This window comes from Hylobates moloch, unplaced genomic scaffold, assembly GCF_009828535.3.
Source record: "Hylobates moloch isolate HMO894 unplaced genomic scaffold, HMol_V3 SCAFFOLD_19, whole genome shotgun sequence".
Classification (NCBI taxonomy): Eukaryota; Metazoa; Chordata; class Mammalia; order Primates; family Hylobatidae; genus Hylobates; species Hylobates moloch.
The window spans coordinates 33,847,145-33,859,412 of NW_026652294.1; the positions used below are offsets into that span (position 1 = coordinate 33,847,145).

The 12,268-nt window shown below is 41.6% G+C and overlaps 1 protein-coding gene across 3 annotated transcripts in view; it reads left to right on the plus strand.

Moving 5' to 3' along the window:
- Positions 1–407: 407 nt before the first annotated feature.
- Positions 408–12,268, plus strand: part of METTL16 (methyltransferase 16, RNA N6-adenosine) — an 89,471-nt gene continuing 77,610 nt past the window's right edge. The window contains exons 1-3 of one of the 3 annotated variants that reach the window (XM_058431096.1): positions 408–464; positions 835–970; positions 8,977–9,104. In XM_058431096.1, coding sequence (XP_058287079.1) covers positions 8,977–9,104 — 128 coding nt within the window. In that variant the 5' untranslated portion in view covers positions 408–464; positions 835–970. Of the gene's footprint in view, positions 465–834; positions 971–1,205; positions 1,344–8,976; positions 9,105–12,268 lie in introns of those variants that run through there. The other 2 variants (XM_058431097.1, XM_032138065.2) reach the window with 2 other exon arrangements.

The window sequence follows — 12,268 nt, forward strand, 5'->3', positions numbered from 1 at the left end:
GGTTGCAGTGAGCCGAGATGGCGCCATTGCACTCCAGTCTGGGCAATAAGAGTGAAACTCCATCTCGGGGGGAAAAAAATGTCATCCTACTCTGCTAGACAAATTACATGGAAAGGCCACGTGGACAGGGAGAGAACTTGGACTATAGGGAGAGAGACCCAGTTCTTTCAGCGGAACCAGCCCCCACTTGATGCTATGACCACTGGCAAGACCAGCAGAACGGGTGGGCTAATCACAGCCCAGATTGCAGAACTGTGAGCAAATAAAATGGTGGTTGCTTTAAGTCTTACGTTTTAGGGCGGTTTGTTACACAACAGATTATGAAAACACCTCCTCGGCTTTCCTTGGGTGACTACTGGTACACTCACTTGTGCATAAGGCTGAAGTCTCCATTCCTTAATCCTTACTATCTCCCAATTTTATGGCAATAGTTTGCCAGAAGCGTTCACATTAACGACAAGGACGTAGGCAGGCCTCTTTGTTTGTTTGTTTTTTGTTCTTTGAGACAGAGTCTCGCTCTTTCGCCCAGGCTGGAGTGCAGTGGCACGATCTTGGCTCACTGCAACCTCCGCTTCCCGGATTCAAGCGATTCTCCTGCCTCAGCCTCCCGAGTAGCTGGGATTACAGGCGCCCGCCACCACGCCCGGCTAATTTTTGTATTTTTAGTAGAGACGGGGTTTCACCATGTTGGCCAGGCTGGTCTTGAACTCCTGACCTCAGGTGATCTGCCCGCCTCAGCCTCCCAAAGTGCGGGATTACAAGCGTAAGCCACCGCGTCCGGCCGGACCCTCAGTTCTTTCGCTGTAAACGAGAGTACTCTTCCCCACCCCACAGGCTTATATCTCTTACACTTCAGTGAGACATCGCCTGAGGACACACCTGTTGCACAAAAAGGGCTCACTACACGACATCACACCCAAGTCTCGTACCGTCATCTTCATAACCTGCCCAATCCCAGTGAGTGTGAGAGGTAAGTCTGCAGCAGGGCCCGGAAAACTTGTTTCTTTTTCTTTTAAATAAGTTTTCTCGCGAATTCGAATGCAGGTCCTCCTCCTGCCATACCGCAAAGTACTCCGCTCGTCACCACGCCCCCGCCTTCTGTCAGGAGCAGCAAACCCCAGGTCTCGCGAGGGTTTCTTCCTTCTTCAAGATCAGCCACAGGTCGCGCGATAGGGATGTGTCCAATCACGAGGCTAGATGGCTTCACAAGATGGCGGCGTACGGGGAGCGTATCGTCTGCGTTTCTAGGAGCTTCGCTGTGCGGCTGCTTTAAGATTCTAGGATTCCAGGGTTGTACAGGCCCACGCCAGACACGACGTGTGGCAGGAACCTCGGCCTCAGAGGTGGGTCACTTATATCTCTCATGCAGATTTACTATCATGGGTCACTTAACCCGTGGGTCACACGGGTTCCTCATTCTTGAGTTTTGGGCTAGTGAGGTGCCGACTTCGGGGTCTAGGAGGGGAGACCTGATGTGGCTGTGTGTGCGCGCGCGGGGGTGTTGAGAGTGGATGAGTGGGAGGAGTTGGCAAATAGAATAGAGACTAGGATTGAAGTAGGAAAGACTCCCCGGGGTTTAGGAGGTGTAGAGAGATCCAAAACTGAGGCGGGAAGACAAACTGAGCTGATAAAATGAGGGCGTGGAGAGAATGGAAGAGATGGAGAATGGCAGTGGCAGGACTAGTGGGAAAAGTCGGATTTATGAGAGAAGGCGAAGAGAGAAGATGTAGATTGGTGTTGAGGTGGGAGGGATCTGTGCAGAAAGAATTTGAAGTTCTGAAATTGGAATTTAGACTGTTTTACAGGCTGTGTATCAAGAGAATGGTAGTTGAAGAGGGTTAATGGTCAAGAGGAACCAAGGAAACAGAAGCATGGAGATGAGAAAGAAAAAAAAAAAAGGAAAGCCTTGTTCACAGGGTTCTACTATTAACTTTAGCTTTCTGGACTGACTCAAGTAACCAGGAAGAAAAGTTCCGGTCCTTGGGCTGAGCTTTTTTTGAAATTCAGTGAGGGTGCTTTGTGTCAGTGGTCCAGACAGGGAAGAGTTCCATCGTGCTTTCAATCAACAAATACTTGAGTGCCTACTCTCTCAGGCCCTATTTTAGGCGTTGGGATATGCGGTGAACAAGACAGACAAAATATTTACCGTCTTGAAGCTTAGTGACGAGAGATTTTTTAAAGTAAGTAAAATATATGGAATGTCAGATGGGTAAATTCTGTGTAGAAAATTGAAGCTAGAGCCTGGGTAGCAAAGCCAGACTCCCTTTCTACAAAAAATGAAGTAAATTAACCAGGTGCAGTGGCCTGTACCTGTAGTCCCAGCTGCTTGGGAGGCTCAGGTGGGAGGATTGCTTGATCTCAAGAGTTGGAGGCTGCAGGGAGCTATGATTCCACCATTGCACTCTGGGCAACAGAATGAGACCTTGTCTCAAGAAGAAGAAAAAAAAAAAGAATTGATGCCCAGTTAAACTCTGAAGAATAGGATATATTTAGCTAAGAACTCATTGCCTATATTGGGAGGTTAGTTAGAAAAGAAGTGGTAGTATTGACTCATTCTGTATCTGTTCTGACCAGAAAAGTTGAATAATGTAGGAAATGAATCTGCCATATCTATAATTTAATTTGTTTCACATATATTCAGAGTATCATGTTGTGTGTGCACTGATGTCAGCTATGTAGTCTGTAGATTTTCCTTAATGTGTTGCAGAGCCCTAACATGCCACTATCTCTTGAAGTCACTGTTAGGATATGGTGACTATAGTCAGCAAGAATGTATGTTTCAAAATAGCTAGGAGAGAGAGCTTGAAATGTTACCAATACGTACATATAAAAAATACTCAAAGTGATGAATACCCATATACTCTGACTTGATCTTCACACATTCTATGCGTGTAACAAATACCCCATAAAGGTCACATGTCCTCCATAAATAGGGAAAATATTTTCTATCAGCTTAAAGAAATTACTCTGAGTTTACTTTTCTTTTTTGTTGCTTGCCAGAATCACAAGAAAGGACATTTTCTTTTCCTTTTTTTTTTTTTTTTTTGAGACAGAGTCTCACTGTCACCACGGCTGGCTGGAGTGCAGTGGCATGATCTTGGCTCATTGCAACCTCCGCCTCCTGGATTCAAGTGATTCTCCTGCCTCAGCCTCCCGAGTAGCTGGGACTTCAGGCACGTGCCACCACACCCAGCTAATTTTTCTATTTTTAGTGGAGATAGGGTTTCACTATGTTGGCCAGGATGGTCTCCATGTTGACCAGGCTGGCCTCACGAACTCCTGACCTCAGGTGATCCTCCTATCTTGGCCTCTGAAAGTGTTGGGATTATAGTCGTGAGTGACTGTGCCTGGCCAACACTTTCATTTTGGATATTTTCTTTTTAATAAAGTCTCTTATTTGTGTTTGTTTATTTTGAGACAGGGTCTCACTGTGTTGCCCAGGCTGGACTGGAACTCCTGGGCTCAAGCTATCCTCGGCCTCCCTAGTAGCTAGGACCACAGGCACGCACCACCTTGCCCAGTTGATGTTTTCTTGAGAACTGGGGGCCATCCTAGTTTTATGCTCCACTCTTTCCTGATGGTCAGTAAAGGGTATATCAGTGCTAGGAAATTAAAACAGGTATATAGTCAGTTTTAGTCATAGTGTGAGGGGCAAAATGTAGTAATGGTATGCTGAAAAACTTTCAGGTGACTACTAATCTCCTCAAATTCTGCATTGTTTACTCAACAAATATTTATTGTATACAGGTTGCTGGGGGTATAGTGAAGATTAGGATGATATGGTTGCAGGTCTATGTGTGACATATGCAAATTAATTACATACCCAGTAGTAAACTGAAGATCTCTGAGGGAGAAGCAGCACAGGGTGCTTTGAAAGCATGTAGATGGGCATCTGATTGGATTGTGGGGTCAGAGAAAGCCTGCCTGAGTAAATGATGCCTAGGGTGTGATTTGAGTGGCTAGTGGACCTTCAGAGGTGAAAGGCGATGGTGGGAGGTTGAGGAGAGTCTTACAGGCAGTAAGAATAGGAGATGGTGAGACAGACTACCATGCAGCAGAGAAAATGGAAGAAGACCAGTATGTCTGGAAGGGGAAAGTGGCAACAAATGAAGTTGGAGGGACAGATAAGGCCTGGATTATGCCTGCCTTGTTAATGATTTTAGACTTTATTAGCTTAATAGCTTTGGGATGCCACTGAAGGGATTTAATAAGGAAATGTTCACCTTTGCATGGGGGGAGTGGCTTGTCTGCTAAGTGAAAAATGGCTGGTAGAGGGCAAGAGTGGTTATGAAGAGATCAGTTTGAGACTCTTAGAGCAACCCAAGAAAGACATGAGAATGACCTGGGCCAGAGAGGTGGTGTTGTGAAGGGTGAAGAGTGGGATAAGGTCAAGAAATAATTGGGAGATAGAGTATTCAGGACCTGGTGTGTTGTGAATGGGGGAGGCAGCATGGAGAAGGTGTTGAAGATTTTTGATGTGTTTATCACAAGAAAGATAGCAGCGCATTTGGTGAGATAGGGAAGATGAGGAGGACCAGTTTGGGGTGGGTAGAAGTGATTTAATTTTGCACATATTGTACATGTATTTTTGAGCCCTTCAAGTGAGAAATATGGTAGGCAGTTGGATATGTGATTTGGAAAAGTCTGGAATGAAGACAACCGTTCTTTTTTGAAATTGATTTAATTTCCAGTGTAGGAAGCTGTCAAAAAACCATCTGAAATAGCATTGACAGATTTATGACTATGTAAAATTATGTCTCTAACAAAGATTGCAAAGGAAAAATATTTATTGCTAGGAGATGTTATAATAGAGGATTTGTCTTAACTGGGGAGATTAGGGAAGGAAGGATCTTCCTGAAGAAGAGATGCTTGAACTGTGAGCCCAAGAATGACTAAGAATTCGCCAACTGAAGAGAGGGAGGAAAAAACATTACAGATAAAAAGAATAGCCTGCATAGGAGGCTGAGGCAGGAGAATCGCTTGAACCCGGGAGGCAGACGTTGCAGTGAGCCAGGATTGCACCACTGCACTCTAGCCTGGTGACAGAGGGAGACTCTGTCTCAAAAAATAAATAAATAAATAAATAAATAAATAAGAATAACCTGCATAAAGGCCCTGTGGTCGGGGTACAAGGACACAAAGGGCAAGGGCATGTGACTTAAACTGATAGTGAAAAGATAGGCAAGGCCAGGTCATGTAGGGCCTTGTATGTAGGCTGAAGTGATGTTTTTTATTTTATCCTAAGAGTAAGGTTTTGAGCAGGTGGACATAGGAGAAGGACATACTGAGATTTGTGTTTAGAAATGATCACTGCGAGGTGGAAGGAGGGATGGCGAGAACAAGAGTGGATGCAGGGAGACCAATTAAGAGGCTACTGTAAACCAGGTGCGGTGGTGCACACCTGTAGTCTCAGCCATTTGGGAGCCCGAGGTGGGAGGATTGCTTGGGCCCAGGAGTTCAAGTCTGGCCTGGGCAATGTAGTCTCTAATAAAATAAAAGTAAATAAATAAAAAGGCTGTTCTGGCCGGGCGTGGTGGCTTACAACTATAATCCTAGCACTTTGGGAGGCTGAGGTGGCAGGATTGCTTGAGGCCAGGAGTTCAAGACCAACCTGGCCAACATAACGAAACTGTGTGTCAAAAAAAAAAAAAAAAAAAAAAAGGCCTCTGGGCTTGACATTGTTGGGGACAGGGAAAAAGAGTGGATTTAAGAGGTATTTAGCAGGTAAAACCTACAGGAGTGGTGATTTCTTGGATATGAGAAACTATCAAGTGACTCCTAGATTTTTGGCTGATATAATACTGTTTAGAAGAATAATCATTATTTAAAAAGTAGAAAATAAAGATATTAAGAAAATAAAAGTCACTTACCACCCAGATATATATATATATAAAATAGTAAAATATTTTTAAAATTACCAACTACCTGGAGATTTACTAAATCATTATAATAGTTTCTCTTTCAGTTTTTATGTCTTGATATAAATACATTTGCTTTTATTTCTTGTAATCTGAAAGAAGACAAAATTATGTTTGTTTTCATTTGGTTTTAGCTACCTGGGAATGACAAGATTGAAACTTTAAGTTGGAATCAAAGATATTTTTTCAAACTTTGGTGATGTTATGGTGCACTACCAAATATTCAGTCCTTGTAAGGATACTGTAAAAACTAACCCCCAGGCTCCGTGTGGTGGCTCATGTCTGTAGTTGTAGCACTTTGGGAGGCTGAGGCAGGAGGATCACTTGCGCTCAGGAGTTGGAGACCAATCTGGGCAACAAAGGGAGACTCTGTCTCTACAAAAAATAAAATTAAAAATAAATTAGCCAGGTGTGGTGGCATGGTGGCACATACCTATAGTCCCAACTACTCGGGAGGCTGAGGTGGAAGGACTGTTTGATCATGGGAGATCAAGGCTGCAGTGAGGTATGATTGTGCCACTGCGCTCTGTCCTGGACGACAGAGCAAGACACTATATCAAAACAAACAAAACAAGACAAAACAAAACACAACTAACCTCTAACTAATATCCTTGGTTATAGATCATATAGACAGACTGTGTTCTGTCACTTTGATGCTCTTAAAGGAATAATTTTCAGCTTTCTTCCCTTGATTTAAAAAAAAAAGATTTACTCTTATATTGTCTACATTTTTAAAATCATGGAAAAATATACATAACATAAAATTTATCATTTTAGCTATTTTTAAGTGTACCATTCAGTGACATTAAATGTGTTCAGTCTCTTGTGCAACCATCACCTCTATCTCCAGAACTTTGTCATCATTCCAAAGTGAAACTCTGTACCTATTAAACAGTAACTCCTCATTCTTCCCTCCCCCAGCTCCTCATCACCTCTATTCCACTCTCCATCTGTGTAATAAATTTACCTCTTCTGGGTGCCTCATGTAAGTGGAAGCATACAATATTTGTCCTTTTGTGTGTGGTTTATTTCCCTTAGCATGGTGTTTTCAGGGTTCTTCCATGTTGTAGCATGTATCAGAATTTCATTCCTTCTTAGGGCTGCATAATATTTATTGTATGTGTATACCGTATTTTGTTGATCCATATTTATTGTATGGATATACCGTATTTTGTTGATCCATATTTATTGTATGGATATACTGTATTTTGTTGATCCATATTTAGTGTGTGGATATACCGTATTTTGTTGATCCATATTTAGTGTGTGGATATACCATATTTTGTTGATCCATATTTATTTTATGGATATACTGTGTTTTGTTGATCCATATTTAGTGTATGGATATACTGTGTTTTGTTGATCCATATTTATTGTATGGATATACTGTTTTGTTGATCCATATTTATGTCCATATTTATTGTATGGCTATACCGTGTTTTGTTGATCCATATTTATTGTATGGATATACCATATTTTGTTGATCCATATTTATTTTATGAATATACTGTATTTTGTTGATCCATATTTATTGTATGCATACACCATCCTTTGTTGATCCATATTTATTGTATGGATATACCAGGTTTTGTTAATCTATATTTATTGTATGGACTACTGTATTTTGTTGATCCATATTTAGTGTATGGATATACCATATTTTGTTGACCCATTATTGTATGGATATACTGTATTTTGTTGACCCATATTTAGTGTATGGATGTACCATTATTTTGTTGATCCATATTTATTGTATGGATATACCGTATTTTGTTGATCCATATTTATTGTATGGATATACCATATTTTGTTGATCCATATTTAGTGTATGGATATACTGTATTTTGTTGACCCATATTTAGTGTATGGATATACCGTATTTTGTTGATCCATATTTAGGGTATGGATATACCGTATTTTGTTGATCCATATTTATTGTATGGATATACCATATTTTGTTGACCCATATTTAGTGTATGGATATACCGTATTTTGTTGATCCATATTTAGGGTATGGATATACTGTATTTTGTTGACCCATATTATATGGATAGACTGTATTTTGTTGATCCGTATTTAGTGTATGGATATACCATATTTTGTTGATCCATATTTAGTGTATGGATATACTGTATTTTGTTGATTCATATTTAGTGTATGGATATACTGTATTTTGTTGATACACATTCATCTGCTGATGGACACTTGGGTTGTTTCCCACCTTTTCACTCTTGGGAATGATACTACTGTGAACACTGCTGTACAAATATCTGTTTCAGTTTCTCCTTTCAGTTCTTTTGGGAATATACCTAGGAGTGGAATTGCTGAATCAGATCGTAATTCTATGTTTAGCTTTTTAAAGAACCGCCAAGCGTTTTTCACAGCAGCTGTGTGCCATTTCGCATTCCCAACAGCAATGCACGAGAACTCCAATTTCTTCACATCCTTGCAGAACACTTGTTGTTTCTGTTTTTTTAATTTTTGATTTTTGTTTTTTTGTTGACAGCAGCCATCCTAGTGGGTACGAAGTGGTATCTCACGTGGTTTTGATTTGTATTTCCCTGATGACTAATGATGTTCAGCATCTCTTCATGTGCTTATTTGTTGTATACATTTTTAAAATGTAATTTCTGCTTTCTCACTTGATCGGCAAAGACATGTTGGCTGTAACTATTAACTTGGCATCCACAGCTTCCCCCACTGATTTTTTTTTTTTTTTGAGACGGAGTTTCGCTCTTGTTGCCCAGGCTGGAGTGCGATGGCATGATCTTGGCTCACTGCACCCTCCGCCTCCTGGGTTCAAGCAATTCTCTTGCCTCAGCCTCCCAAGTAGCTGGGATTACAGGCTCCCGCCACCATGCTTGGCTACTTTTTGTATTTTTAGTAGAGATGGGCTTTCATCCTGTTGGCCAGGATGGTCTCGAACTCCTGAATCAGGTGATCTACTTGCCTTGGCTTCCCAGAGTACTGGGATTAGAGGCATGAGGCACTGCACCTGGCCCCCATTAATGGTTTTTAATAAATATGCTGATTTTCTTTCTCTCTTTCTCTCCTTAAGATGGCTCTGAGTAAATCAATGCATGCAAGAAATAGATACAAGGACAAACCTCCTGACTTTGCATATCTGGCGTCCAAATATCCAGATTTTAAGCAGCATGTTCAGATAAATCTGAATGGAAGAGTGAGGTAGGTAACAGATGAAAAATCACTGTATTATTCTTGTGTGATTCAAATGGATATGATATAATAGAAAGCCCACCTGAATGTTAATCTTAGACATTTGATTAAACTTCCCATGCGATCTTGGACAAATCACTTAACCTCTCTTGGTCTCAGCTTTTTAATGTATAACATTAGAGGAATGGACCAAATGCTTTTAAGTTTCCTTCTGGCTTAAAAAAAAAATTCTCTTGATGTCCAAATTATTGCTTACCCTACAGAAATCCCAGAGTAACTGCAGAGACTTAGGATTGTGCTCTTCGTGATCTAAAACTTAGTGACTGGTGAGGATCTAAAGACTTTTTTTCTTTTTTGAGACAAAATCTCATTCTGTTGCCCAGGCTGGAGTACAGTGGCATGATCTCAGCTCACTGCAACCTCCGCCTCCCAGGTTCAAGCGATTCTCCTGCCTCAGCCTCCTGAGTAGCTGGGATTACAGGCACCCGCCACCACGCTCGGCCAGTGTTTGTATTTTTAGTAGAGACGGAGTTTCACCATGTTGGTCAGACTGGTCTTGAACTCTTGACCTCGTGATCCGCCCGCCTCGGCCTCCCAAAGTGCTGGGATTACAGGTGTGAGCCACCGTGCCCGGCCTAAAGATATTTTAATAAGTATGTGTTTATTTTGATGTGAGGCAGGAAAATAACAACTAGGACATCAGGACTGATTTGATAGATATTATTATTTAAGATGTTACTAAATTTAAGAAGTTGATTTATTTTTATTTATTTATTTTGTTTTTAGAGATAGGGTCTTGCTCTGTTGCCCAAGCTGGAGTGCAGTGGCACAGTCATAGCTTGTGACAGCATTGAACTCCTGGCCTCAAGCTGTCTTCCTGCCCCGGCCTCCCCAGATAAAAATAGCCAAGCGTGCCCCACCATGCTTAGCTATCTTTATTTTTATTTTTGTAGAGACAAGGTCTTGTCATATTGCCCAGGCTGGTCTCAAACTCCTAGATTCAAGTGGTCCTCCCTCCTTTGCCTCCCAAAGTTCTGAGATTACAGCCACCACACCAAGCCAGAAAGTTGATTTTTTATTTTTACTTTATTTTTTTGAGACGGAGTCTCTGTTGCCCAGGGTGGAGTGCAGTGGTGCAGTCTTGCCTCACTGCAACCTCTGCCTTCCGAGTTCAAGCAATTCTCCTGTCTCAGCCTCCCGAGTAGGTGGGACTACAGGCCTCTGCCACCACACCCGGGTAATTTTTGTATTTTTAGTAGGGACGGAGTTTCACCATGTTGGCCAGGCTGGTCTTGAACTCCTGGCCTCAGGTGATCTGCCCACCTTGGCTTCCCAAAGTGCTGGGATTACAGGCGTGAGCCACGTGCCCGGCCTTGATTTTTTTAAATTGAGAAAATAATAGTATAAGTGTTTCAGGAAATGGCAAAATTATGATAATTATATGGGAATGACTGATGTGTCTTTTATACCTCTGTGAAAGAACCATCTCTAACTGCATTCCTCAACTCTACGAGTTACAGAGGGAATTGGAAATTCCAAGCCTACCTGGAGAGAGGCGTGGTGATTCAGCTGTGGGAAGGAAGAGGAGCAGGATTTGAGGAGAAAAGGGAAGAATAATAGTGGTATATTAAAGTAAATAATTAGTGGTATAATAAACTAAAGAATAATAGTGTCCAGGCACGGTGGGTGTGGTGGCACATGCCTGTAATCCCAGCTACTCAGGAAGCTGAGGCAGGAGAATTGCTTGAACCTGGGAGGTGGAGGTTGCAGTGAGCCGAGATCGTGCCACTGCACTCCAACCTGGGCGACAGAGTGAGACTCCATCTCAAAAAAAAAAAAAAAAGATTAGGATCATAGGGTTTGAGGCATTTTCTTGACCTCTTCTTTACTCTAAGCCCTCTCCTTATAGCTTTAGAAATGGAGGCCCTGGGGAAGACTTAACCTGGAAGCCAAGATAACCCTTAAAATCATACGGGAGTTCAAACAAATATTTATGTTCATTTTTCTGGCAGATAATCCTTAGCTTTCATCAGATTCTCAAAGGGATCTGTGAAACTCTCCACCCCTACTCAAGTATACAAGGGTTAAAATCACTTTGGGAGGCCGAGGTGGGCAGATCACCTGAGGTTAGGAGTTCAAGAGCAGCCTGGCCAACAAAGCAAAACCCTGTCTCTATTAAAAATACAAAAAATTAGCTGGGCGTGGTGGTGCACACCTATAGTCCCAGCTGCTCAGGAGACTGAGGAGGGAGAATTGCTTGAATTGGGGAGGCAGAGGTTTTAGTGAACTGAGATCATGCCATTGCACTTCAGCCTGTGCAACAGAATGAGACTCTATCTCAAAAAAAAATAAAATAAAATAAATTGAGCACAGCCTATATGTGAATGCTTGTACTACTTACTGTGTTAATATATTAAGTACATTTGAAAACATTTCAAAATAGAAATTAAAAATATATTTAAATAGGACTTCTGGTATTTTCTTTGGATTCCATAAACAATCACCTTTGGCACCTTACTTTGGAGTCAGTTACCCTAAAGAGATTGAATTGGGATTTCTCTGTTTATAACATCTCTCTCATTGTTTGTAGATCATTGTTTCATAGTGATATATTTGGATGTTGATCCTAGTAGCTTTAGGAAAGATAATATTTTAGTGGGGTGCAACGCTGTGCATCTGTAGTCCCAGCTACATGAGAGACTGAGGTGAGAGGATCTTGAGTCCAGGAGTCTGAATCCAGCCTGGGCAACATAGCAAAATCCTGTAATTAAAAAAGAACAACAACAACAAAAAACACGTATAGTTTTGTCATTGTTTGTTTCCTCTGTATACTTACGGTTGTACTTAATCAGCTATTTAACGAAAACCTATTGATTAGCCACATTGTGCTCAGTTCTAGGAAAGCCTTAATAAACAAGAAAGATGTCACTGCCACAGTCACACACTAATTTATACACTACTGGGGAAAATGGACAAATACATAAGCCGTTAACCTTTTAGTATGGGAGAATCTGGGGGATGTGCAGTGGGATCAGATGAAAAGGAGACTGTACCTGACTTTGGGATTTAGAGAATGATTTGAAACCGAAATGGTCTCTTGGTTGTGTTTTAAGGAATGAGTGGAGTGAGCCAGGTAGAAAGAAGAGTATTCCAGGCAGAGGCAGCAGCGTGTG